This window comes from Carassius auratus, unplaced genomic scaffold, assembly GCF_003368295.1.
Source record: "Carassius auratus strain Wakin unplaced genomic scaffold, ASM336829v1 scaf_tig00011856, whole genome shotgun sequence".
NCBI classification, from domain to species: domain Eukaryota; kingdom Metazoa; phylum Chordata; class Actinopteri; order Cypriniformes; family Cyprinidae; genus Carassius; species Carassius auratus.
This window is the reverse complement of record NW_020524245.1, coordinates 31,597-56,146: the sequence shown is the minus strand read 5'-3', so window position 1 is coordinate 56,146 and position 24,550 is coordinate 31,597. Positions and strand designations below refer to the sequence as shown.

Below are 24,550 nucleotides of genomic sequence, written 5' to 3'. Positions count from 1 at the left end.
CTGAAATAGGTCAAAAATAAATACATAAATAAATGAAACATTCATTTGCTATGCTATGTCCTTTGCATATTCCAACAAACAGTGAATTACTGCAAGAACGTCAAAAAAGGGGGACTTTTCAGTATTGCAAATACGGATTCGCCCCTCCTCTTTTTTGGAGCTCTGGCAGATAGTATGGGTCCCAGTAGACTCTCCCAGCATCATCACGTTCTCATGGTTTTGAACGGGTACGATAATCATCCTCAGCAATTACAAGGTAATCGGCAGAGCAGACAACATCTTCAGAGCAATTTGTGGATGTTTTAACTTTCTTGAGTGGGTTTATTTGTAGAAGCATAGCTTATCGGCCGACTTTGTTTGGTAAGTGAATGTTGCTCCTGTACAGGTGAACGAGCGGACTATAGTTTGAATGGGTATTGAAGAAGGAAAAATCTACGCCAAGAAAGCAAGTTTCCAAACAGTTTCCAAAAAGAAGCACGGGGTATTTCATGGACTATTTCAGAGAATGCCGGCAGTCTAATCTTAAAATTGAGAAAATCATTAAACCTACTAAGTGATAAGCAGAATTTCCACAATATTTCGACTTTGTAAAGGCTAGTGCTTTTGCACAAGAAGCTGCCCTGTTATTGCAATTTTGTTTTAAATGTTTGGGAGTCAAGATCACCCGACAAGAAACATCCGAGGGTTGAAAGTTGGAACTTTTGAAGAAGAAATGGATCCTGTTCGTTCTTGGGTGCGGAATGTCGGCGTTATTGATGCAAACATAGCGGCACAGAGGTAGGGTATTCTGCACTGATGTAGCTACACTAAAAAAAAATCTTTACATGTAAAAACACCACCTAAAGTCTAAAAATATTTCTTCATAAACTGTGCATCCTTAGAAATAACACACAACACAAATGTTAAACTGTTTATTTACCATCCAAAAGAACAGAACATGAATTAAAAATAAAATAAATAGGCCTATTAGCCTAAACGAAGTTATGAGTTAGGCTATCAGAATATGTATCTACCAAATGTAACATGCACGTGTATGGTTTCTTTTTGTATTTAGAATCATTAACTTTAAGAGTGTTTTGTTTTCTACAACGTTGCAAAAATATCTAGCAACAGGTAAGGCTCTTCTGTGGCGGTGAACGTAAAATGACACCGGAGATTATAGCTTCGGATCTCAGCCTTCAGTGCTCTTGTCAATAGCTTGAGGTGACAGAGTCACGAGTCGAGTGAAAGAGGCAAACAAGACAATACAATGAAACCCGTTTTGTGTCACGATGATATTACTTAAAACGCTTGAGCACGTCACTTGAACGGCGATTGTTTGTCGTTCTTCTTTCCTTTTCATTACTACTTGCTCACTTGAAGTGTAACATAGCCTAATTATCTTTAAGCATACATTTAATCCAGTATCAAAGAATTTAGGCTATACACAACTGAATAGTTTTATTTTGAGGAATTCAAAATCATATAATTAAAAGCAGACTATAGTGGTGATAATTACACTTCTAATAATCATCCTAAGTATTAGGCTACCGAAAAGACACGAATCTACGATTTCAGTATTTATTTTTCGATTTCATAATTACATAAATTAATCTATGTCAACGGCCCAGATTACAGAGACCATTGGTGCCTTTGGAAAAGGCAACCATCGAAACTTGTTAGTTGTTTCATATAAATCTATAGGAATACATTCGTAATTAGCTGTCAGTTTTTTACGATTTTTTGAGATGTCACGAGTTATTTCATCAAATGTTATAGTTATATGTTTTATTTTAATGTTATATATTATTAGAAAAATTACAACATTGAAAACCTGATTTGATGGCTACATTTGGGTGGTTCAAGTGTGTCCTTATGACAAAACGTGTGATATATCACATTGATGCTAACGTTTTTTTTTTTTTTTTTTTTATCCTTTAATTTTTAAAACAATTTAAGAACCTGTAATAGAATTTGGTGAAAGCAACTAATAAAATATGAAAAAGACAGTTGCTTAATTATATAGGCTATTTCTAATATTTTAATCATGACTATGTGCTCAAAATAAACTTTTTTTAGGCTTAAATAAGTACTGTCTTCAACAAGACAAGGTTTTACAAATTCAGACACAAGCAAACATTTTTATTACTAGAATCAGTGGACTGTGGCTCCAATAGAGATGTTTTTAATTTTTTATATCTTGTCGGAGACATGCATTAAGAATTGTATGTTGAATTTGGTGGATTGTATTATACCATGGTCAGTTATATTGAAAAACATGAATAAATAAATCATCTGTTTTTATTCTGCAAACCCTACATCCATAGTGGATTGGCTTTATCCCGTGCTCACTTTGAAAAGCAGCCTCCCTCCAATCTCAGAAAGTCCAACTTCTTCCATTTTGTTCTGGCACTTTATGACCGCAATGGACAGCCTGTGGAAGTGGAGAGGACAGCATTTGTTGACTTTGTGGAGCAGGATAAGGTATATTCTATAACATGATTCACATAATTGAATATTATTGGATTTCTGATTATGTTTCCTACAGTTTAACATAGATTTAAAGCTTGAGCTTGGCGAGAGAAAACAAAACTTTATAAAACAAACAGAATATAAGGAATATTTGAATTGCAGGAAAATGAGAGAAGCCATTCTTGCACTCTTACACATCAGATGCCTAAAAGTAAAGTTAGATATTTTTTTATAGTTTCTCTATTCACTTCAATGCTATTTTCACAAGTAAGTGGTGAATTTAATGTTTATAATCTCTTCAGTGTGTTATCGAAAATTACAAAATCACACTTACAGTAATGGTAATGGTAAGGCCTCAGTTTACAGTATCACATCACATACTGTAATAAAAAAATGCATGTAGTTGCATTTTACATTACAGTACAACAGTTACCTGCATCCCCGATGGTTAAACTGAGAAGAGATGCAAATGGAATGTTTGGCAGTAATGCAATTCGCTTATGAGTGGTAAATGCACCAAACTCATTAAAACTGTATACTGCAGTAGTATAGATGTGATTTGTAGACATTAATCAATCATGAACTCCTGTATGCTTGATTAAATGCTAATTCTGTGTGATCAAAATTCTTTGTTCTTTCCATGTCTGACCTTGTTGTTCTTCTAAGGAGCAGACGGGGGAAAAGACCAATAATGGAACTCACTACAAACTCCAGCTCCTCTATAGTAATGGTATGCTCAACATTTCTCATCACATGTATCTTCTTGTCCACAAATATAATCATTCTGTTGGGACATATAGCATTCAACATTGAATTTTTGCAGAGCAAAAAAGCAATAATTATGTGATCATATTATATGTTAAATGGACATTTAACACTTTTATTTTTGTTTTCTTATCAAAGAAATAACATATTCTACACTTTCATACTGTTTAATCCAATGGCAATGTGGTTCCAAATTTAAGTAGTGTCTGTATCAACATCTGTTAAGAATAAGGCATCAACAAGGTTTGTTTGTTGTTTTTGTTCACAGGTGTTCGCACAGAACAAGATCTTTATGCACGTCTCATTGATTCTGTCACTAAACAGGTAAAGCATCTTCTTCTTTTAGCCGCAAGAAACACTTTCTTAGTTTTGCTCTGTAATGTGTTGATAACCTCTTTTTAATTGTGCTTTACATGGTTCAGCCTATATCATACGAGGGACAGAACAAGAATCCAGAAATGTGCCGTGTTCTGCTTACTCATGAGGTCATGTGCAGGTGAGAAAAAATAAAATTAAATCTGTTGATCTGCAAGGTGCCATTTAAGGGTTGATAACTTGTTTGAGCTTTTTTGAACTTGCAGCAAATCCGACCCATACTTTACATCAGTCTACCTACATTCTTATTAATAAAGGTTCTTTATTGGCATCAATGGTTGGAACCAATGTGCAAAAGGTTCTTTATAGTGGGAAAAGTTGTTCAGATTATTAAACTGTTCATCATACTGAGAAAAAAAGTATATTTTAGAAAATATTCAATGAAAGATTCTTGTTTTTTTAGCATAAGTAATGTTAACATGATTAGCTATCATAGTACAAGACCACAAACTCTCATTATTAAGGGAAGGTACACACATATTGGAAATGTTAGATCTATGTTACAACTCTACAGAATATTGAGTTACATTGATTTAGGACTGATTTCAGCCCTTGCAGAAAACATTTGCTCAGAACATCCCCATATTAATCCAGTAAAATGTACATGTTTTCTTGTCTTGGGTCACACGTTCATAATAGCAGTAATGGCTTCTGTGTTTGAATCCCTAGACCTTTAAAAGCAATACTTCAGGAAAATATGCTGTATGTTCAACCAACCAAAAATTAATTTCTATAGTCAGTTTCACTCTAAAGGCGCAGTCACGTTATGGAAATGAGGTCACTTTTAAACTAAGCGGCTTTCTGTTGGTCAGTGTGGCAAATTCGTGACCAACCACAAACAAAATCTGCATGGGGGAATTTTTGTGGTTACCGTTTGAAATTATTGAATTTTTAAACAACAATTTCACCTAGCATTGATAAAAGCAAACTGCAAGCCTGCACTGATGTTCACAGACGATGCTAAATGCTAATCATTAACAAAATGATGAATAATACACATTTTCTATACAGAATAAGTTCATGTCTATAAAGAGTACATGGTAGCTGGGCTGAGAAAAAGAGGAACAGCAAGAGTCACAGGAGACAGAAGAGACGGGGGTGAGCAGTGACCTCAGGCTTGAGGACAGAATTAGGGAGGGCAGAGGGGGAGTCAGAATTGGCTCTGCCCCCATTGTGTAGCCAGCAGATGCCAGAGTGGGCGCTCACAGCTGGTTAATAACAGAGCTGATGGGGAAGGGGGTGCAGAGGGCAGGCTACACAGCTGGGGAGTGACTCTGTCTGACGGGGGGCTGTGGGGTGGGTGAAAGGAGAAAGCATATAGGCAGATGGCCAGGGGTGGGGGGGCACTTTTGTTATGCTGGTGGCGTGGTGCATGAGGGGTGGGGGGTGAGGGGGTGGGTAGGAGTGGGGAAGTGCCCATGAACAGACAGGAGGTCCTCCGATGGTGTGTGTGTGTGTGGGTTGTCTGCTCTGTATAGGGTCATGTTTGTGTGTGTAGCTTTAGAAGTGCCGATTGAGCTTGATCATTCACAATCATTGTGACATATTGCTTGACTGCTTTAATTGTAGTGGTCTTATGCAGCAAGTTTTAATCATTCATTATCTTCTCTTTTTCATACAAAGTCGCTGCTGTGAGAAAAAAAGCTGCGGCAATCGTAATGAGACACCATCTGACCCTGTCATCATTGACAGGTAAGTCTGGTAACAAACCTTTTCTTTTTGACTCAAACAGGAACATGTCTGAATGATTTATTTGTGCACAGTGTCCACAGTCTATTTTACTTCTATTTCATTTGATTAAAGGGAAGAAAAACCTGAGATATAATCATTTTGAGGGAACTCAATGGAGCTGAATTCTGATAAGAGAAAAATAAGGCCCATGGTTTAGCACCCTAAGACTAGCATATTAAAACTAGGCCCAATGAATTCTCTCAGGGACAAAACCAGTTTAGTCTGTATGTAAGAAATATCAGTAATATTTCACTTTTAGATAGTGATTAGGGTTTTGAGACTGAAAAAAAACTGTCCTTCTTTATCCCTCCCCCCTTGCTTAGAAAGGGTCAGTTTTTTGCTCATTTTCTCCTTTTCCTATACATAAAGAAACTCTTAAATGCCCCATAAACTCATTCTTCCACAACCTGGCTACCACAAGCTATCGTTAAAAGATATGGATAATATAGTTTCCTTTATGATCAGATCTTGCGTGATATCCTGTTCAAGCTAACATTGTTTATAAAGCATCTCTGAGGATCTGCGCTGTCTTTCTCAAGTCAAGAAAGGAAAAAATGGACATTTGTCTTAGATTTTCCCAGAATTCCTTAGCACCACAGCTGTTTTTATAATTTTCTCTCTGGTTCTTCTCTCCTCTCTCTCTATGTCTCTCTCTGTCCTGTTTTTTGTATTTATTTATTCTCCAAACATGGCAAGATTTACCCAGAGTTTCAATAAAACAGTGGTTTTAAACAGCCATGCTCAGTGATGATACACACTTTTTTTCTCTCTCCCTGTAGCTTATACATTACATCATTTGTGCATTATGATACTGTACTTCTCAGTTTTGGCAGAAGTAAACAAATGTATTGTGCACCATTTTAAAAATCATGAATATGGAAAAATGGATATTGTGCTAAATTCTACATGATTTAACCTTCACTCTCTCATTTTCTGTTGCCACCTACAACCTTTTTCCCAAATATTGATATAATTAGTCAGTCTCATCAGGATACCTCCCCAATGCATGTGGGAATTGTGATCCCAAAGCACCTACACCCCCCTCCTTTTTTAATCTGTGTCCGTTTTGTTTGGACCTGCTGCTCTGTCTGTCTGTCTCTCCACCCCCTTTCTGCCTCCGCAACTAATCCAGTTATTAGCAGAAAGGGAGAGAATGGCTCTCAGCTGATCCTGAAGGAGGCTTTTGTCACATTAAGCCCCACATCTCCTCTTGGTTCTTCTTGCTGCCAGAGTTTACAGCCTAGCTTTGTATCATTACCTGTCCATATGTTATATTTCATACTAATTTTGGCACATTTGAAACCTTTACTTATGCTAGTTGGTTTGTAATTATGTCTTATCATGTGCTTGTGCCTATGTTAGAATTAAATTGATTTAGAGACCAACTTAGTCAATCCTACAGTCCATGACTGATCAATACCACCAGTGTGCTTTGGCCACATACTTTGATCCTGCAGATGAAAGCTGTTATTTTTAAAATTTCTCAGGCAAGTTGGCAATAAGGATGATAATAAACATTTTGGTTGGCGTATATTAGTATGCTGGCTAAACCAGCATACTAATATAAATCAGGAACCAAACCATAACCATCATTTGTAAAAACTATATAAGAAATTAATTTTTTGTTTTTTTCAGTTGTTTAAGTCTTAAGAAAATTGGATGTCTAAATTTGATTAGGAAACTTTTGTCAAAGGAAAAACACTAATTAGTAAATAAAAGAGAAGCACTAATAAAGATAATAAATGTTTTTGAAGCTTTGGTATCCAGCCTTTGTGGTAAAAGTTCAGCTGTATGGCTAACAGCTTGAGGTTTAGCAAGTCAGTTCCACATAGGTTCAATAAATGAATTTGTATGACCAGTGGGGGTTGAAAAAGAGCTGTTGAAAAGAAAGAGGGTTGAAAGGATATCAATCCCACAGTGGGTTTTGTGGAAACAAACTTAAATAAGCAATATGGTATAATCTTGCCAATAGTATAATTAAGGCTGATGGATTGGTATGCTTATTTGTTTGTTTGTTTTCTTTTGTCATAACTGTTTCCAAATTTTGTTCTAAAGATTGCTGAAAAGAAGTTGCTATTAATTTAGTAAACTGCAATATATCCACAGAATTTGGATATAGTTATAAATACCAGTCCTCTATTTTAACTACTAATGTGTACTGTACTAACATAACCTTTGAAATAATGAAATCCTGATTTCAGAATTGATCAATTAAAAAAAAAGGCAATAAGTAACAACAATAAAAACAAAAAACGCTACGTGGCTCTCAAATTTAAGAGCGACAGTAGTACAACGAGGATGTTGACTCAAAAAAATATTTTAACACTCTTTTGTTGGCTGTTGCTTCAAAGACTGTTCTGGCATAACATTTCATTCACATGTCTAGTTCTCTCTCCAATGAATACTCTGATTTTGGTAGTGGTGGTGGGTGGGGGGGGGGGGTAACAGTAATAGGAATGGTACCATCTGTCCCCTCTTGGTTTGCTAATCAAGCCCAGGGGAGTGCAAAACAACTGGATCAATAGAAAGACAATTAACCGTTCCTGAAGGGAAATTTTTGTTCGGCAGCAGCAACAAAACCCAACAAATGGTAGCTGCTATAGAACAATGAAATTTAGCACTGGTTGCATCCATTTTTCTGGATCATATTTTAAAGTGTTAATGTTTCTAAACCTTGGTTGCGGTCTATGTGCTTTAAATTAGATTTGGATTTGGATTTTATTTGGATTTCTGTAACTGCTGTGAGGAACATGCAGATGGGTCTAGTGCTGCCTATGGTGTTAAAATATAATGTCCATGGCTAATCCATAGCAAATGTGTACACATGCAGACAGGAGTGAGGGGGGAGCGAGAGGGAGGAACTGTGTTGAAGGAGAATGGGACGAAGAAAATAGTAGGGAGACTGACAGGTCTCACAGCAGGCCTGCTGGGAAGCTGTCAATGGCCCTATCAACCCTGACCTGAGTCCGGACAGAGTCATCACACACACACATAGACATATGCACACACATGAGACTACATTGTGATTTAGAATACGTCAATGATGTAAACTAATTCAGCGCATCTGTTCTGATGAATATATCCCAAAACATGCAGTATGCACAAAAAACAGGAATGTATTTCCACAGAGAAAGTGGGATGATGGGGCATACAGATTTTAGCTTGGAGGATGAAATCTTCTGGATCTCCTCCAGATTGTTGACAAGCAGACACACACACACACACAAACAAACAGAGGGGCCAGGCTAGCACCAGGGGGCATCATTAACTCATTAGTGAAATTTAAGACACCAGTGTCTTCACACACACACACACACACACACACACACACACACACACACACACACACACACACACACACACACACAGACACACACACACACACACAGGCTGACATATATATCTCTACCCATGACAGCATATGATGCAGAGGGTAAATTTGATCAGACTGGCATTTATAGTTAAAATAGCTCAAGATGACTGGATGGCAAGGCTGGTAATTAAACATTTTCTCTAATATCTGTGTGATAAAATAAAGTGCATTACAAAAGTAAAAGTTTTTTTTTGAAAGCTGCATGCTTCTTTTTTGTTCTCTAAACTCACATCAAGCTGTTCTGTTTGAGATGTTCAGTAAAATGAGTGCTGGCATACTCCATTCAATCCCCACACACACATACAAACATACTCCCAATTTGAAAACAGATGTTGTTTGTCAGATCCCATCATTACTGGCTAATTAAGCATATTTTCATACACATATTTTCCTTCTTTTCTCCTATCTGCCACTCTTGTATTCATGCATATTGCCCCGCCTTTGTTTCCCCACAAAGATGAAAGCTTGTGCAGAAATTTCACTTTTTATTTTCTGCATTAGCTAAATAAATCTGCGCTTACACAGACATACTCGGGGCAAGCACTGAGCATTATAACAGATATTTCTAAAAACATGTCCAGGACCACACTGGAAATTCAGGAATTAATTAATTCATTAATTAATTTGTTTATTTATTTATTTAATTGTTTATAAAGCTCTAAAAGTATAATTTGTTTCTATATAAATTAATTTGTTATTATTTGCTACATGTTGTTGTTTTATATATATATATATATATATATATATATATATATATATATATATATATATATATATATAGATAGATAGATAGATAGATAGATAGATAGATAGATAGATAGATAGATAGATAGTATGTATACTGTATAGGCAGGGTCAAATTCAGTGATCAACTTTAAAAAAAAAAAATTAAGGATCTTTCTTCATGTTTTTGTATTCACTGCCATTTCTTTGCCCCACTGATTGTCATAAAACATGGAAAATGAGGCAAATAATCATGTGACTGAAAAATATGAATAGCACCTTTTGCTACTGTGTTTACAAAGTGCTTTACAGAAAATATGCATTAGCATTCACAGAAACAAAATTAAAACATAGCATGGGGGGAAAATAAGAAATGAAAATGTTTAACTAAAGGGAAAGCGCTAGTTATCTAGTATTTCTTGTGGCACTTTTTATAGTGCTTAGTTAGTCATAGATGGTCAGTGAAAGAGTTTTCACAGATTAGGACCATAACGACTACAAATCAAAGAACACTTATCTTGTTAAATTAATATAAAATAGTTAAGATTCTGTGTAGTTTCTAAGTAGCGAATCAAATGAGCAAATTTGTGACATGAACATGCATGTGAACTCTTATTTTTAAAAGTCCAGATTCCCTTGCTTCAAATGAAACATAAAACTGTGAAAATATTCATTATCAGTATTTGCACATGTAGAAGTCATACCAACTCAGGTTTATGATAGCGAATATGAAAGTGTTAGTTTTTCACTTTTTGTCACTTAAATTGTCATACTGATAATAAAATTCATTGGTAATGTGTTTTTTTTTTTTATAGTCCAGAGACAATGTGTTGGTTGGTTGCTTTTATTTTTCTTAGTTGTGGAAGCACGTGTGAAAGGTCCTGGTGTGGTATGTGGTGATGGAGGTATTGATTTTTAGAGCCTCTATGTGTGCCCTGTTAGTGGGGTCAGAGGTTGGGAACGTGCCCTGTTAACCCCTCGACCAGTCTGGCCCCAAAGTCTGCCTAGGGATTCTGGGAGCCCAGAGTATTTATGACCAGCCCTAACCTCTGCTACCCAAAACCCCTCAGAGGCTCCCCCACAATCCTCACCTACAGCACACAATTCGACACCAGATTTTACCCCCCTTTTTGTTGTATGTTTTTTGAACTGATTAGTTGATGATGAATCCAATAGATACAGAATGGGAATATGTGTATATACAAAATTTTGAAATCAGTTATTATGGTTACATTATGGCTATAAATAGTTCTGATACTTCATGGTTTGTGTCTTCAAGATTACATTCTTAATGTTGTGTTGGGTTGAATATGTTGCTGTGATATAAAACTTTCTGTGCAGACGAGTGTCTTTTCTCACACACATGTGGCATACAGTCGTTGATGTATTGCTGCTCAAACTTTTCAGCATGTCAGTGTTTCGATGCTGCACATCTGGTTTCTTAATTTTCCTTCCCCCTCTCGCTCTATGTCATGACACTGTTTTGTTTTTCTAAGACGGAATGGGAGGGATGTGAGATGGACAGGGGAAATGCTGATGAGTGATGGTTCTGAATATCAGCAGTCTCTCTCAGCTTTTGTTTCAGTATGTAGTCAACAGTCTGTCCACTAATGGATATTACTTACAATTCAGGTGTTCAATATATCGCATATACTCAATTTTCTTCTGAAGTGTGACCAACTTTAGCCATCAAGATAACATTCTTTTTTAATCCGCAAAGAAATGGCAAAATGATTCATGAATCAAAATGATCAGAATGTAATGATTGGAAATACCTACTCATTCTTTAAAAGGTATTCATTTTGTCTATATAATTACAGTAATAGTATCAAAACTATGCCATATTTTATTTGGGTTGTTTGGAATCATTAAGAGTTTTTATTTTTTACATATATGTGAAAAAAAATCATTAATATTGTAAAATATTATTACAATTCAAAAGGACTACTTCCTATTTTATTATATTTTACAATATAATTTGTCTGTAAAGGCAAAGCTGGTTTTACTCCAGTCTTCGGTGTGATCTTTCAGAATTCACAATCTTTCATGGTCTTTCAGAAATCATTCTAATATGACGATCTAAAACATTTAATATTATTATGAATGTTGAATATTGTTGTGGAAACCATTATACAGTACCATTTAAAAGTTTAGTAAAAAAAAAAGGAAATAAATTAATACTATTATTCAGCAAGGATGCATTTAAATTGACCAAAAATGGCAGTAGAAATCTTTACAAAGTTTAAAAAAAAAATTGTATTTCAAATAAATGCCATTCTTTCAAACTTTCAAAATGTATTTAATTGTATTTAATATCAACCAAATGTTTGTTTATGTATTTATTTACTGAACACTTTTATATAATCTATATGTCAATTCTTTTTTTTTTTTTTTTTTTTTTTTTGTATGTAACTTCTATGTATAAAAAATATATATGAAAACAATGCATATATAATCATCTCAGTTCTAAATATTTAGCATTGGCCCGCTCTGAAGACTTTACTCCAAGAAATCTAGACACCACAACAGTGCAAATCTTGCATTGTTATCATTAAACCTTTACTTATGACAAAACAAAGATAGAGCGGTTTTGTGCTGAAGTTGCAAGGTTTTCCAGGGGTCCTAATTATTTATGCAAGATGAGTCTAATTATGATGCAGTGAATGGATACATGGCAGAAGATGCAAGGCAGTGAGGCTTAGAGATTTGCATGCTAAGTGAGTGGGGGAGTGACTAATGTGTGCATTTCGATGTGCTTTAATTTGCCTGCTTGCAGCTGTGCTCTATGATTTCATTAAGGACTAAAAAGTTGATAAGTGAAAAGAATGGTATGTGTAGCATGGGTCGGGCATGAAACAGCACACAAAACCATGACAGCCATGTTGTAAGATACAAGTAAGATGGTTGCATGACAATGGTTCAGATGCAATGTTTATGGGGTTTAAAATGTTTATTTTAAAAACATTTTTGCAAGCATGCCAGTTCGATCTCAGACATTATTGAAACAATAAACAATTCATCCTGATTATGGGATGGACTAGTCCTGTGGTTTCTGTCTAGAAAATTATTTTTGGCAAATCTAACTATATGAAAATTCTTCTTCTGTCAATACAAGTGTGTGAGTGGAGTGGTGGAGAGAGTGAATTAGTTTTGCTTTAGGACTTAGAATTTACTTTGGAGAGTTGACCCAACATGCTGTACAATATATGTCATAGAAAACGAAACAAAAATGGCTTTAAAATAAACAGCTAGATATTACCAACAATATCTAGAATTAGGCCCTTTCTTTCGGAGCATGCTTCACAACACCTTGTGCAATGCTCTCCTTGCTGGTCTTCCAGCCACTTCTAACAAGCCTTTACAATTAATACAGAATGTGGCTATTAGTACGTGGGCTAACAGAGACTTGTCATAGCACTTGCATAGACTCTCAGAAAAAGAGGTACAAAAGCTGTGACTGGGGCGGTACCTTTTCAAAAGTCCATATTGTTACCTTAAAGATTCATATTAGTACATAAAAGGTACAAACCTGTAACGCCCCACTGACAGCTTTTGTACCTTTTTTTTCCTGAGAGTGTATTATTACTTTTTTGTTGATTTTGTTTGCTTCCATTGTCCTCATTTGTAAGTCACTTTGGATAAAAGTGTCTGCTAAACGACTAAATGTAAATGGGAATAAAACATATGTGGCTTACATTTTGTTTGTTTGTTTTTTCTTTGTGTGTGTGTGTGTTTCCCACAGATTTTTCTTGAAGTTTTTCCTAAAGTGCAATCAAAATTGTCTGAAGACAGCAGGGAACCCCCGAGACATGAGGAGATTTCAGGTATCGATCATTTATTTGTAAATTAATGGCCTTTGCAAAATGCAGAAATGTTATGTTGTCTCTAAGGTAGAACCCATTCACAATGAGTTTAACCCCTTTTGCTGACTTTATAATTCATTCTTTACTTTACACTTCTTTATTTCCAGTAAAATTATCCAAACATCCTTAAAGCTAGTTTTACACATTGCTTTAGACATTACGTTTTGTCAGATAATGTATCTTTTGCTTTTAAAGATTAAGATGCTTTATGTAAAGATCTCACTAAGTTTAGAAAACAAGCAAGAAAAAAAACATACTTATATTCAAGATGCATTGTCTGAAAAATTTAACAGTCTTAATATTTTTATGCAATTTCGCTTCTCATATACATATATCTTGTATATTTTTTTCCACTGGAAAACAACACAAATATACTAAATATTAAGTATAGTTGCAGTGGCAATTTTTTAATTTTACATTTTTATTATTATTATTATTATTACTTTTGATAACATATACAGCAGTTCTTCAGGGGCCAATTGTATGTTATGTAGAGATTTATATAAAGTGACTGACTACAAAATCTCATAGCCTAAGTGACAGAGAATGATCAGAGAAAAAGCAGAAAAGGATTAGAGGCAAGGATCATCAGGAAATCAGCCAAGGTGCTTCAGGAAGTTGTCAGGATTTGAGTGATGGGCTCCAGATGGGGAAGGTCAGGCTCTGTGACCCAGGAAGTGCTCACTGGGGACCCTCCTGCTTTACTTCCTCCCACTTGTCTTTCAGTACTGGAGCTACTATCTGACATTTCATCTCTCACTCTTCATTTCCCTGCATTCCTTTCTTATAAATTTTTGTGCATTTATTTCATTTGTTTTTAGTGTGACATTTCTTTTCTTATTTGCAACAGACTGCATTTTCTGCATCCTTCATATCTATTTATTTTATTTTTTTTACATGTTGTTGTTTTTTTCATCTTAAGCTCTGCAATCTTTTTTACACTTGAGAATTTATGTTGTCATTGATTTTATATTCACTTTCGTTTCACTTTGAAACAAGAGCCAACTGAAACCACATTGATATGTGTTTTAAAACCCAATTAATTAATTAATTATGGCCATACATACTAAGATTTTAGATGTCATATGAGCTTGCCAATGTGTTGTCTTATTTATTTATTTTTACAGTTGGGAGAAATTGTCTTATTCATTGATGCTTATCTGGTCAAGACTTGCTTTGTGCCAGAAGAATGGCAAAACCAGCCATATAGCCATCTTTTTTTTTTTTTTTTTTTTTTTTTTTTTTTTATGATTTCAGATTTCTATGATTGTCAGTTTAAATTCATCCAGTGTATAGGCTCGTCCCCATTTCTATGTCACACATGACCGAATCAGTCTACACTAGGCTACAGTGATATTAATATTCTTTTTCTTAGATAAAGAAAATAAAAAGTAAAGGGATAAATCAGGTGAAAAGTTGGGAAAAAAAGAGTGAGCGTAAATTAGATAGCCAGAGAAGGATGAGAACAAATAATTTCAATAATACTTGGGGGTATTCTGCAATTATTGCAATGTTATTTTACACTCTTTGGCTGCATTTTGTGTAATGCTCTCAGGGGCAAATTATTCAAAATGTTAAATCAGCAGCAGAAGTTCCTAAAGATGACATTGCTAGGATATCATCAATCATATTTTGAGATATCAAATCTGTTTTTCTTTTTTATCAGCTGTTTTAATGGCACGACATCTAAAGGTTTTAATGTACTAGACTAATCTCCTTTAAATTGTTTGTGTTATTAATATGTCATTCTTTGCATTCTAATAGGTGGTTTTGTCGACCACAGTCAGTGTGGATGGTCCTGTACTAGCCATTTCGGATAATATGTTTGTGCACAACAACTCCAAACATGGACGTCGCTCTCGTAGAATGGATCCAAATGAGACAGTGGAGACTAGCATGGAATATGGTGAGATTGCATTAATCCGCAGTTGAATCCACAGAGGCTGATTTTAACCATAAAGTTCGAAGGGAAGCTTTAAATTATCTCACTCTGTTGAAAGAGTAGAAACGAGTAGCTCTGTGGTCAGTAAGTAAAACTTACTGAGGGATGTTTCTTAGACTTTATAAGTAATCATTTTTTACATCTTAATGTCGTTTTCATTTTTAATATTTCTCTACTACAGCTATTCCCTGTATCAAAGCCATCAGCCCTAGTGAAGGTTGGACTACAGGCGGGGCTATGGTAATTGTGATTGGGGAAAACTTCTTTGATGGTCTGCAGGTGGTTTTTGGGAGCATGCTCGTGTGGAGTGAGGTATGCATTTGTAGACCATCGAAGCAAGCTTTAACTTGCAACAGGGAAAGCTTTTGTATTATTTAGAAAATTGCCTTAAGGAATGAGCACCAACATTCTGAAACAATTAAATATAAGATGTTGTTTTGTCATTGTTCATGCAGTTAATCACTCCTCATGCTATCCGAGTTCAAACTCCTCCTCGACACATACCAGGGGTTGTAGAAGTTACGCTATCTTATAAATCTAAGCAGTTCTGTAAAGGAGCTCCAGGGCGCTTTATTTATACAGGTAAATACACACCCAGACATCCGCACCCATGCAGAATCAAAAATTTAATGATAAAGTGTGTTATGTTAATTAAACTACTTCCAATCCATGTTTAAAGTTCAGAGACAAATTATTTAGCTTCCCTAAAAGTGAGAGCGTTGTGGCTTTTTGCCACTTTCAGAGCACTAAATCATTGCCATGTTTATTTGAGTGGCCCAACATTTCATCTTATGGCTCATCCAATAGAGGTTTTGGATGAAACTGCCTGTTTAGCTGAACTATGAAAAAGGACATTTGCAGTATTTGGAAAAACCTATTTGGAAGCATTATTATTATTATTATTATTTTGCAATTGCAATGTTTTGAGCTATTAGTAAATAATACATTAAATAGCATACCTGGCTTCTTTATAAAGTACATACTATGGTAATTATGCAGATGGAGGAATATGTGGAGGGATGTTTTAGAGACAAATTGATTCTCACTTAATATGGTTTTATTTAGCACTGAATGAGCCAACTATTGACTACGGCTTCCAGAGACTTCAAAAGCTGATCCCTCGACATCCTGGTGACCCCGACAAATTGGCAAAGGTTAGTAAATACTGCTATATGCTTATGATATATACAGTTAGGTCCATATATATTTGGATACTAACAAGTGCACACGTTCAGCTTTAACAAAAATATAACATAAAATGCTTAGGAATTACAACAATGGAATTACAACCATTTTTATACGCAGTCCCCCTATTTTCAGGGGCTCAAAATGTAATTTGAATAAATATAATCATACATAAAATGTACATTTTTAATATTCTGTTGAGAATCCTTTGCAGGCAATGACTGCCTTAAGTCTGGAACTCATGGACATCACCAAAGACTGGATTTCCTCTTTTGTGATGCTTTGCCATAACTTTTACCTGCTCAATTAATGAAGAAATAATGAAGGAATAGCCCACACCTCTCCTTGAAACAGCTTTTGAGTCAATTGTCCAATTACTTTTGGTCCCTTGATAAAGGGGGCAGGTACATATTAAAGAGCGGTAATTCCTTAACCTTTCCTCCAAATTTGATGAGTATACCCTCAAATTAAAGCTCAGAGTGTGCATTTTAAAGCTCATATCCATTATGTAACTGTAACTTGATTATGTTTTGGTCAACAGCTACAATATGCATTGTGCCTGTGTCCAAAAATATATGGACCTAAATGTAAAAAGTACACACAAACTTTTTTTAATCTCTTTGTGGAATTGATTTTCCCTGTTTTAGGAAATGTTACTTAAAAGAGCAGCAGATGTTGTTGAATCACTCTATGGAAATACAACCAGCAATCAGGTAACTACTGAACTGTAGGATATAAGATATCTTTGTGTTTAGTTTCTCAACATTAATAGTATTCAACATAATATAAAAATGTTCCATAGAGCATCATTTGTACTTCAATGGAAGAAAGGAAATTTGGTCAAATAATAATTATTATTTATTTATTTTTTGCTTATTCCTAAGTGCATAGCTACAAATTAATGTCTCTTGTTCAAACAACAGAAATTTAATTTCTTCAAAAAGGATAGTTCGCCCAAAAATTTAAATTATGTAATCATTTACTCACCCACCCTCAAGCTGTTCCAAATCCTGTATGAGTTTGTTTAATTCTTTTGATAACAAACAAAAATATTTTTGAAGAATTTGTGTAACCAAACAGTTGAAAGTAGCCATTGTCTTCCATGGTTGTTGTTGTTTTTTCTCTTCATTCCCTGGAAGCCAATGGCTACCATCAACTATTTGGTTATCATCAACATTCTTCAAAATATTTTCTTTTGTTTATCAACTTGAGAAAATGATGATGATGATGATTATGACTTATTTTTGGGTGAACTATCCCTTTAACATGAGCCCTGAGACCCAGTATGTTTTTGTGTGTGTGTGTGTGTGTTGCCTTGAATCAAAACTTTTTTGGATGTTCTGTTTGTGCAGGACATGTTGCTAAAACGGGCGGCAGACATAGCCGAGGCTCTGTATAGCATGCCACGACCTCACAGTCAGCTGCAGGCCATGCCAAGTTCCCCTGTCCATGGAAGCGTTATGGGCCTCAGCTCTTATCCCACCCAGCTGGGTGTAAGTATGGGAGAACCTGTGCAAACCAGCAGCCAAGGTAAGGACCCTAAAACAATTTCCCTACATTTCAGAAGTCTTTGTTTTATTCATTGTCACAGATTACCATAGATGTTACTAAATCTTATCTCAACGCATTTATTGAATGGCTATGCTTGACCTTTCATATTAATATCAGTGTTTGTGAGACTGATTTATTTTGAACAGTTTTAAGGGTTAAAATATTTATTTTGGTCATAAGTACAATAACAAAGTAAAAATACTGATCACCACTATGCTATAATAATCTTTGAATGTACTTTTTCATTTGAAAAGTTTTTATGTCGTAACCTCCACAACAGAATCAGATGTAGTTTTGTTTTTAATTTAATCATTGTTTTAATTAATTAATATTATTAAATAACCACATACATTTCAAACATCTTCATTAAACACTATAACCTACTGAATCATTAAACTCGATTGGCCATAACCTGTCGACCAATACATCTGAAAACACATTACAGCCATAATTTATTCTATTACATCCCTTCAGTTTAAAAAAAAAAAAAAAAAAAAAAAAAAAACCTCTGAATAATTAATGAATAATAATAATAATAATGAATAATTTGCTGTCCTTGTTTAAAAAAAATAATAATAATACAAAAAAATATTATAAATATTATTCTGTTTAGTAAACTTTGAGTGAAATTGCTCCCTTTATATAGCTGTATACTGACTATGCTATTTATGTTCTGGTTCTATTTAAAGGGGTCATATGATGCGATTTACATTTTTCCTTTTTCTCTTTGGAGTGTTACAAGCTCTTGGTGCATTAAGAAGATCTGTAAAGTTGAAAAGTCAACGATGTGGGAAGATTTGCATAATGCCGTACAAATGTTCACACAAAGAAAGAAGGCTTAACCTTTATTCTCACTATTTTGCACCGGCGCCATGTTGAGGAGACGCTGTGTGTTTTGTTGTGAAAGTGAAACTACTTTGGCCTTCCAAAAGAGGACACAACTAGAAATCAGTGTTGTTAAGTTACATGACAGTATGGTAAGGTGCGTAGCATTTCCGTCACAAGCTTGAGGCATTCAACCAATCACAATGCACTGGATAGCTGGCAATCACAGCACACTTTGCATTTCAGACCAATGAGCTTTGTAAAAATCAATGTTTTTCAGAAAGGCGTGGCATAGAGACAATAATGTACAGTATGTGGAAAATAATGTTTTTTCACTTTAAACCGCATAAACACATTTCATTACACCAAATACACAAAATGATGTTATTTCAAGCAACTTCATATGACCCCTTTAAGGAAACATGTTTTTATCGTGATGTGTTTGTTCAAATTCTGTAATTTGTCAATGGACTTTGGTGTTACAAATATTTGTGTGTGTGTGTCCTCCTGAGAAACAGACATAGACTTTTGACCAAATTTCTCTTTTTTCTTTTTCTTTTATTTTTTCACGTTGCCCCAAGAACACATTAACATGCAAATTAGTTAAAATGTATATGGATGCACATATTGCATACTGTAAAACAGCATATAAGATCATTCTGTTATTTCTTTCATGCCATAGACAATCAGTTTTAGAGACCTAAAAATTGATTGGTGAATGGGATTTTTCCTATTTTTTTGCCTGTACTTGTCTTTTTCTTTAACTTAGTCCTGGTGTTAGTCCTGGTGTAAAAAAAAAAAAAAAAAAAAAAATAAATAAAAATAATTTACAAAAGTTCATAACATCAAATTGCAGGGCTGGTGTTTGTTTGTTTTGTTTATTGGTTGATTGGCTCAATATTGCAGTTTCTCTATTTTTTTTAAGGTTACACTCGAAACCCAAGCAGTTTGTCACCTCGGGGCTACCCTTCAGCATCGACCCCTCAGCAGTCAGGTTATGGATCCAATTTAGGCATAAGTGCGAGTTACGGAGCCGTGCCCATGAGTAGTCTGGGTGTTTCAGGGTCACCTGGCTTTAACAGTTCTTCACCAAACAGCTCTCCTTATGCTAGTGAGTTTTAGTTCCTTTCAGTTTTAGATCCTTTGCAACTTTTATTCCTGTAGTTTTTAATTATCCTTCTGCTGAAAATGCAGAATTAATTTTGACAATCAAATAAGTATTTTATGATCAAAACATTTTTTCAGTCATGCCATCTAGCCCCACTGTACCTGGCTCCAGTTCTTCATCCTCCCTTTTGCCCTACACATCTTTCCCAACCTCAAACAAACAAAAAAGTGCCTTTGCTCCTGTCCTGAGACCACAGGGTTCACCATCACCTGTTTGCCAAACCTCAGGAGGCTCCAGCTTTAGAGGTACTACAGATCTTCTTTCTAACTTTACCGAAAAATGCTTTCGCTCAAGGTTCTATAAACCCTTAGTGGTAGGGCAAGAAAGTTTTTTCATGAAGTTTTTTTTTTTTTTTTTTTTTTTTTTTTTTAAACATTACTACGATAATCATAACTAATTTGTTTTAACTTTCCAAAAATGATCAGGCATTCTAACAATTCTTAAAAGGAATTGTTAACTCAAAATTGAAAAATTTACTGACCCCCAGAATTATTATTTTTTATAGAACAGATTCTGAGAAATGTAGCATTACATCACTTGCTCATCAGTGGATCCTGTGCAATGAATGGGTGCCATCAGAATGAGAGTCCAGCTGATAAAAACATCACAACAATCCACACAAATCCAGTCCAGAGATGAATTTCTCCATTAATGTTGTTTCTGGCCAAAATTACATCCATAATCCATAAAACTAAAATCCAGTAAAATCCATCCCAACATTCAAAAACAACAACCAATTTTAGAACTGTTTCACTTGAGAAAGCAATATTATGGAGAGCTTGGATTTTTGTCTGAAGCAACATTAAAAACATCACAATATGCATAATGATGAATTTATTTCTTACAAACACATAACATTTCACTTCATAAGACAATTATTGATGGACTGGGGTTATTTGGATTACTCGTGTTAACTGTTTTGGGCTCTCATTCTGATGGCAACCATTCACTGCAGAGGATCCATTGTTAAGGAAGTGATGTAATGTTAAAGTGACAAAAGTTTTGACAAATCTGTTCTAAGGAAGAAAAAAAAAACTACATCTTGGATGGCCTGATGGTTAGTAAATTCCCAGCAAATTTTCATTTTTGTGTTAACTATTTCTTTAAATGTCATATGTAAGCATAACATTTTGTGTGTGTCAACAATAACTAATATATTATTTCTTGCTTTGGTGATATAAGCATAGTGTAGTAACTGTTTATTGAATTATCTATTTGATATATCTATGTTACTGTTATCAAGTATAACCTTTTTTTTCTTTTCCAGCAATGACAGGCCTTGTGGTTCCCCCAATGTAGATAATGAGTCTTTTCCAGTCATAAGATCTACAGTTAGTTGCTAGAACTGGACTGACATCAATGTTGTCTTCTTCAAGCCACACTGAGTGAAAAAGATACAGTTGTATAATCTTCTGATGAAGACCCATCAAGAGTATTAGAGACCACAACGACATCTTCAAAAGATTTTGGGAACCTTCTTAAAACATGTCAACTCTATGCACGCCGGTTGCTTCTGATTGTAAGAAGGTTGCCAAAGGGATGGTGTTACTAAAAGTTACTTCCAGCCACAAAATGCCAAAAGAGGATTTTTTTTTTTTTTTTTTTTGAAAACATGTTACACATGTCTGGCCATATGTTCTCAACAGACACATTGATCAATAGACCGCAGTAGATGCCATTAAAAAGGATGTCAGTTGTGTCAAAACAGATTTTTTTTTTTTTTAACTATATGCTGATAGATCTACATCCCTAAACTGAAATTGTGTTTTTGAAAGCATACATCAGGCTTTTCATTTAGAGAAACAGAAAATGTCTATTTAGGTTTATGAACGGATTACCTCATATATTTACTTATTTAATGACAGAAACTATATAAGTTATATTTTTAGTTTAAGTACTAATATAAGGAACCGTAATTGTATTTGCTATTTGTTATCGAATTGTATTTGTTTTTCTGTAAACATTTTAAATGTTGTCATTTTGTTATTCATATTAAAATAGTGATTGTAGATTTTTACATGTAAAAGAGTTTTGTTGTTAAACATACAAGCAATATATTGGGGCCAGTTTGTTAGAAAGTAAATACCTTGTAAACATTAAGTCAAGAGGACAAGAACATGAAGGATTAAGTAGTTTTACATATTCAGTTAAAGATCAGAATCTACACTAAATTAATCATCACCACTCTCATTATCTTAGATCGGACACTATTTGCAGAGTATGCATTTGTAGCAATATATCTGACCTTGTTATTTATGAATGTTCTCATATTAGTAGCACTTCAAAAAGTTTTTTTTTTTTTTACTCTTCCACATGGCCATTAATTTTTTTTTTTTCAATGTTACTTTAAACAAACCAAAGACAGGGCTATAGTTAGAGGAATAGTTCACCCCAAAATTAAAATGTGTTGAAAATGTATTTCCCCTCAGGCCTGATGTAGATAAGTTTGTTTCTTTATTGGAACCGATTTGGGGAAATTTAGCATTTTATCACTTGCTCACCAATAGATCCTCTGCAGGGATGGGTGCCGTCAGAATGAGAATCCAAACAGCTGATAAAAATCCACAAGTATTCACAGTAATCCAGTAATTCATACAAAGTGAAAAGCTTTGTTTGTTATAAATGTTTTTAAAACCATTACTTGAATCAGGAGGTAAATGTACACCGATCAAGCACTGTTAACAAGTAAAAACAGCTCTAAACATAAATGTGGGTGGATTTTGGTTTAAGAAGACAACAAGTGATAGACTTTCAATAAAGGAAGTGTTTTAATGGATTATAAAGTGGTATTTTGGACAGAAGTGATGGTTTACAGGTTAAAATTTTTTGATGAATGCAATGTTTGCATCATAAAATGTTGACTTATGGATTGGAGTCATGTGGATTAGCTACTTGTGGACTATTGTGTTGTTTTTAGCTGCTATTTGGATGCTCATTCTGACGGCACCCATTTGCTGCAGAGGATCCATTGGTGAGCAGGTCATACTAAATTTCTCAATCTTTTTTCTTTTCTTTTTTTTTTTAATTTTATTTATTTATTTGTATTTAACCATGTATGCCATCAAGTGCATCAAAAGGTGTATTGAGTGATAGAGAGCTTTACTAACAGGTTTAAGCAAAAGTGTCCATATGTCTTTCACTGACGAATATAGAAATAGTATTGACAAACAGGATCAGTAAATTCAATTCAAATTCAGAGTTTCTCAGTATTGATGAAAATGGTCACCAGATTTGAAATGAAGAATGTATACCTGCAATGCTTTTTGTTCATTCTTATTAACATAAGTTAGCAGAGGAATTTAAATAAACACATGCATAATATTCTGCCCTGTCCTCTATGTATAACTTCAGTGATTAGCTTTGAGACCAGTACAGTACTTTGACATGGCCAACAACCTGTAAAATGTATGTTTGGATGCAATAAGTTCTGCTGAGATACCTACTGAGCTGCTGAATGTTTTGACAAAAAGGGTTAAATCGGGTTAAAGGTTTGGCCATGGATTTAGATGATAAAGGCTTTTCTTTCTTTCTTTCTTTAGTTAAAGGCCGTTTGCCACACTTTTGTTGAATCCTTTATTGAGGTACATTATAACTCTTCCAGATTCACACCTCCTCTCTAGGTCCCCTGGGCATCAATGGCAGATGGAAAACACAGAAAGAGTCCCTTGTGTGTTTCTCAAAACAAAAATAGAATGTTTCTCTCACACACATGCATTCAAAACATTTTGGCCACACATCTACTTTCACATAAATCAGTAGTGCATTTCCCTCAGAAATTATCTAAATTTTCTCATCATCCTACATTTTATATCTTATTTACCATGTAGTATAGTGAATGTGAGGAAAAGGAGGCATTGTATTGTATCCTTCACAGAAATATACAAACAAGCTAAATTTTTTTGGCAAAGACAGGCAGAATACAAAAAATAAATAATTAAAAAATAAAAATTGTGTGAATTGACATAACTGAAGTCTTAATTATGTTGAGACGGTTGCAGGTTGAATAACAAATTAAAGTCATACCAAGTGGCAGCAGATGGATAGCACACAATGCTCAGCAACCGAGGGAAAATCCACTAGCTAACTGTCTTGGAGACTGTTGGGCCATCAATCACCCATAGCTCTAAAGAAGCATTCAGTCTATGGCAGTGATGTAAAAGCATGCCTGCAGTCATATAATATCATTACCTATATGTTTAATTCACCATTCACAGATGAGCACTGTGTGAGGAGGGAAAGTGACACTTGCTCTCACATTTGGGTGGTTGGGTTCAATTGCCACGTTTGAGATGAAATTATAAGAAATAGGAGAAGGTGACTTTATCAAGAATAAAATGATAGTAGTATAAATCCCCTTAACTGTCACTCACTTTTTTGAAGATAGACTTGAATGTGCATGATACAAACCTACATTTTTATAATTCATGACTGAGAACATTTTGTAACATGACATTGATATTCATTTACATGAAAATGCAATGTCTGATTTTAAAATGGGTTTTAAAGGATGAATTTTGAGATTTTAAGTTTTCATTCGACATATAATTTCTGATGATTTCTAAAATGTGATAGAAAAAAAGGCAACGGGGAAGTCTTTT

General features: G+C 34.7%; 1 protein-coding gene across 3 annotated transcripts; it reads left to right on the top strand.

Moving 5' to 3' along the window:
• The first annotated feature begins 162 nt into the window (after window positions 1–162).
• ebf2 (EBF transcription factor 2) lies at window positions 163–23,273 on the top strand. Of its 3 annotated transcripts, XM_026246190.1 has the most exons (17): window positions 163–256; window positions 386–777; window positions 2,307–2,463; window positions 3,118–3,181; window positions 3,485–3,540; window positions 3,639–3,712; window positions 5,215–5,283; window positions 13,161–13,242; window positions 15,046–15,187; window positions 15,405–15,535; window positions 15,679–15,805; window positions 16,289–16,377; window positions 17,056–17,121; window positions 17,761–17,938; window positions 19,710–19,895; window positions 20,030–20,197; window positions 21,220–23,273. In XM_026246190.1, exons 2-17 carry the CDS (start codon window positions 644–646, stop codon window positions 21,249–21,251), a joined length of 1,755 nt encoding a protein of 584 aa, XP_026101975.1. In that variant the 5' UTR covers window positions 163–256; window positions 386–643; the 3' UTR covers window positions 21,252–23,273. The 3 variants fall into 3 exon arrangements, with proteins under 3 accessions (XP_026101975.1, XP_026101976.1, XP_026101974.1); XM_026246191.1 differs by having other exon boundaries at window positions 191–777; window positions 3,124–3,181; XM_026246189.1 differs by having other exon boundaries at window positions 191–777.
• Window positions 23,274–24,550: the final 1,277 nt, after the last annotated feature.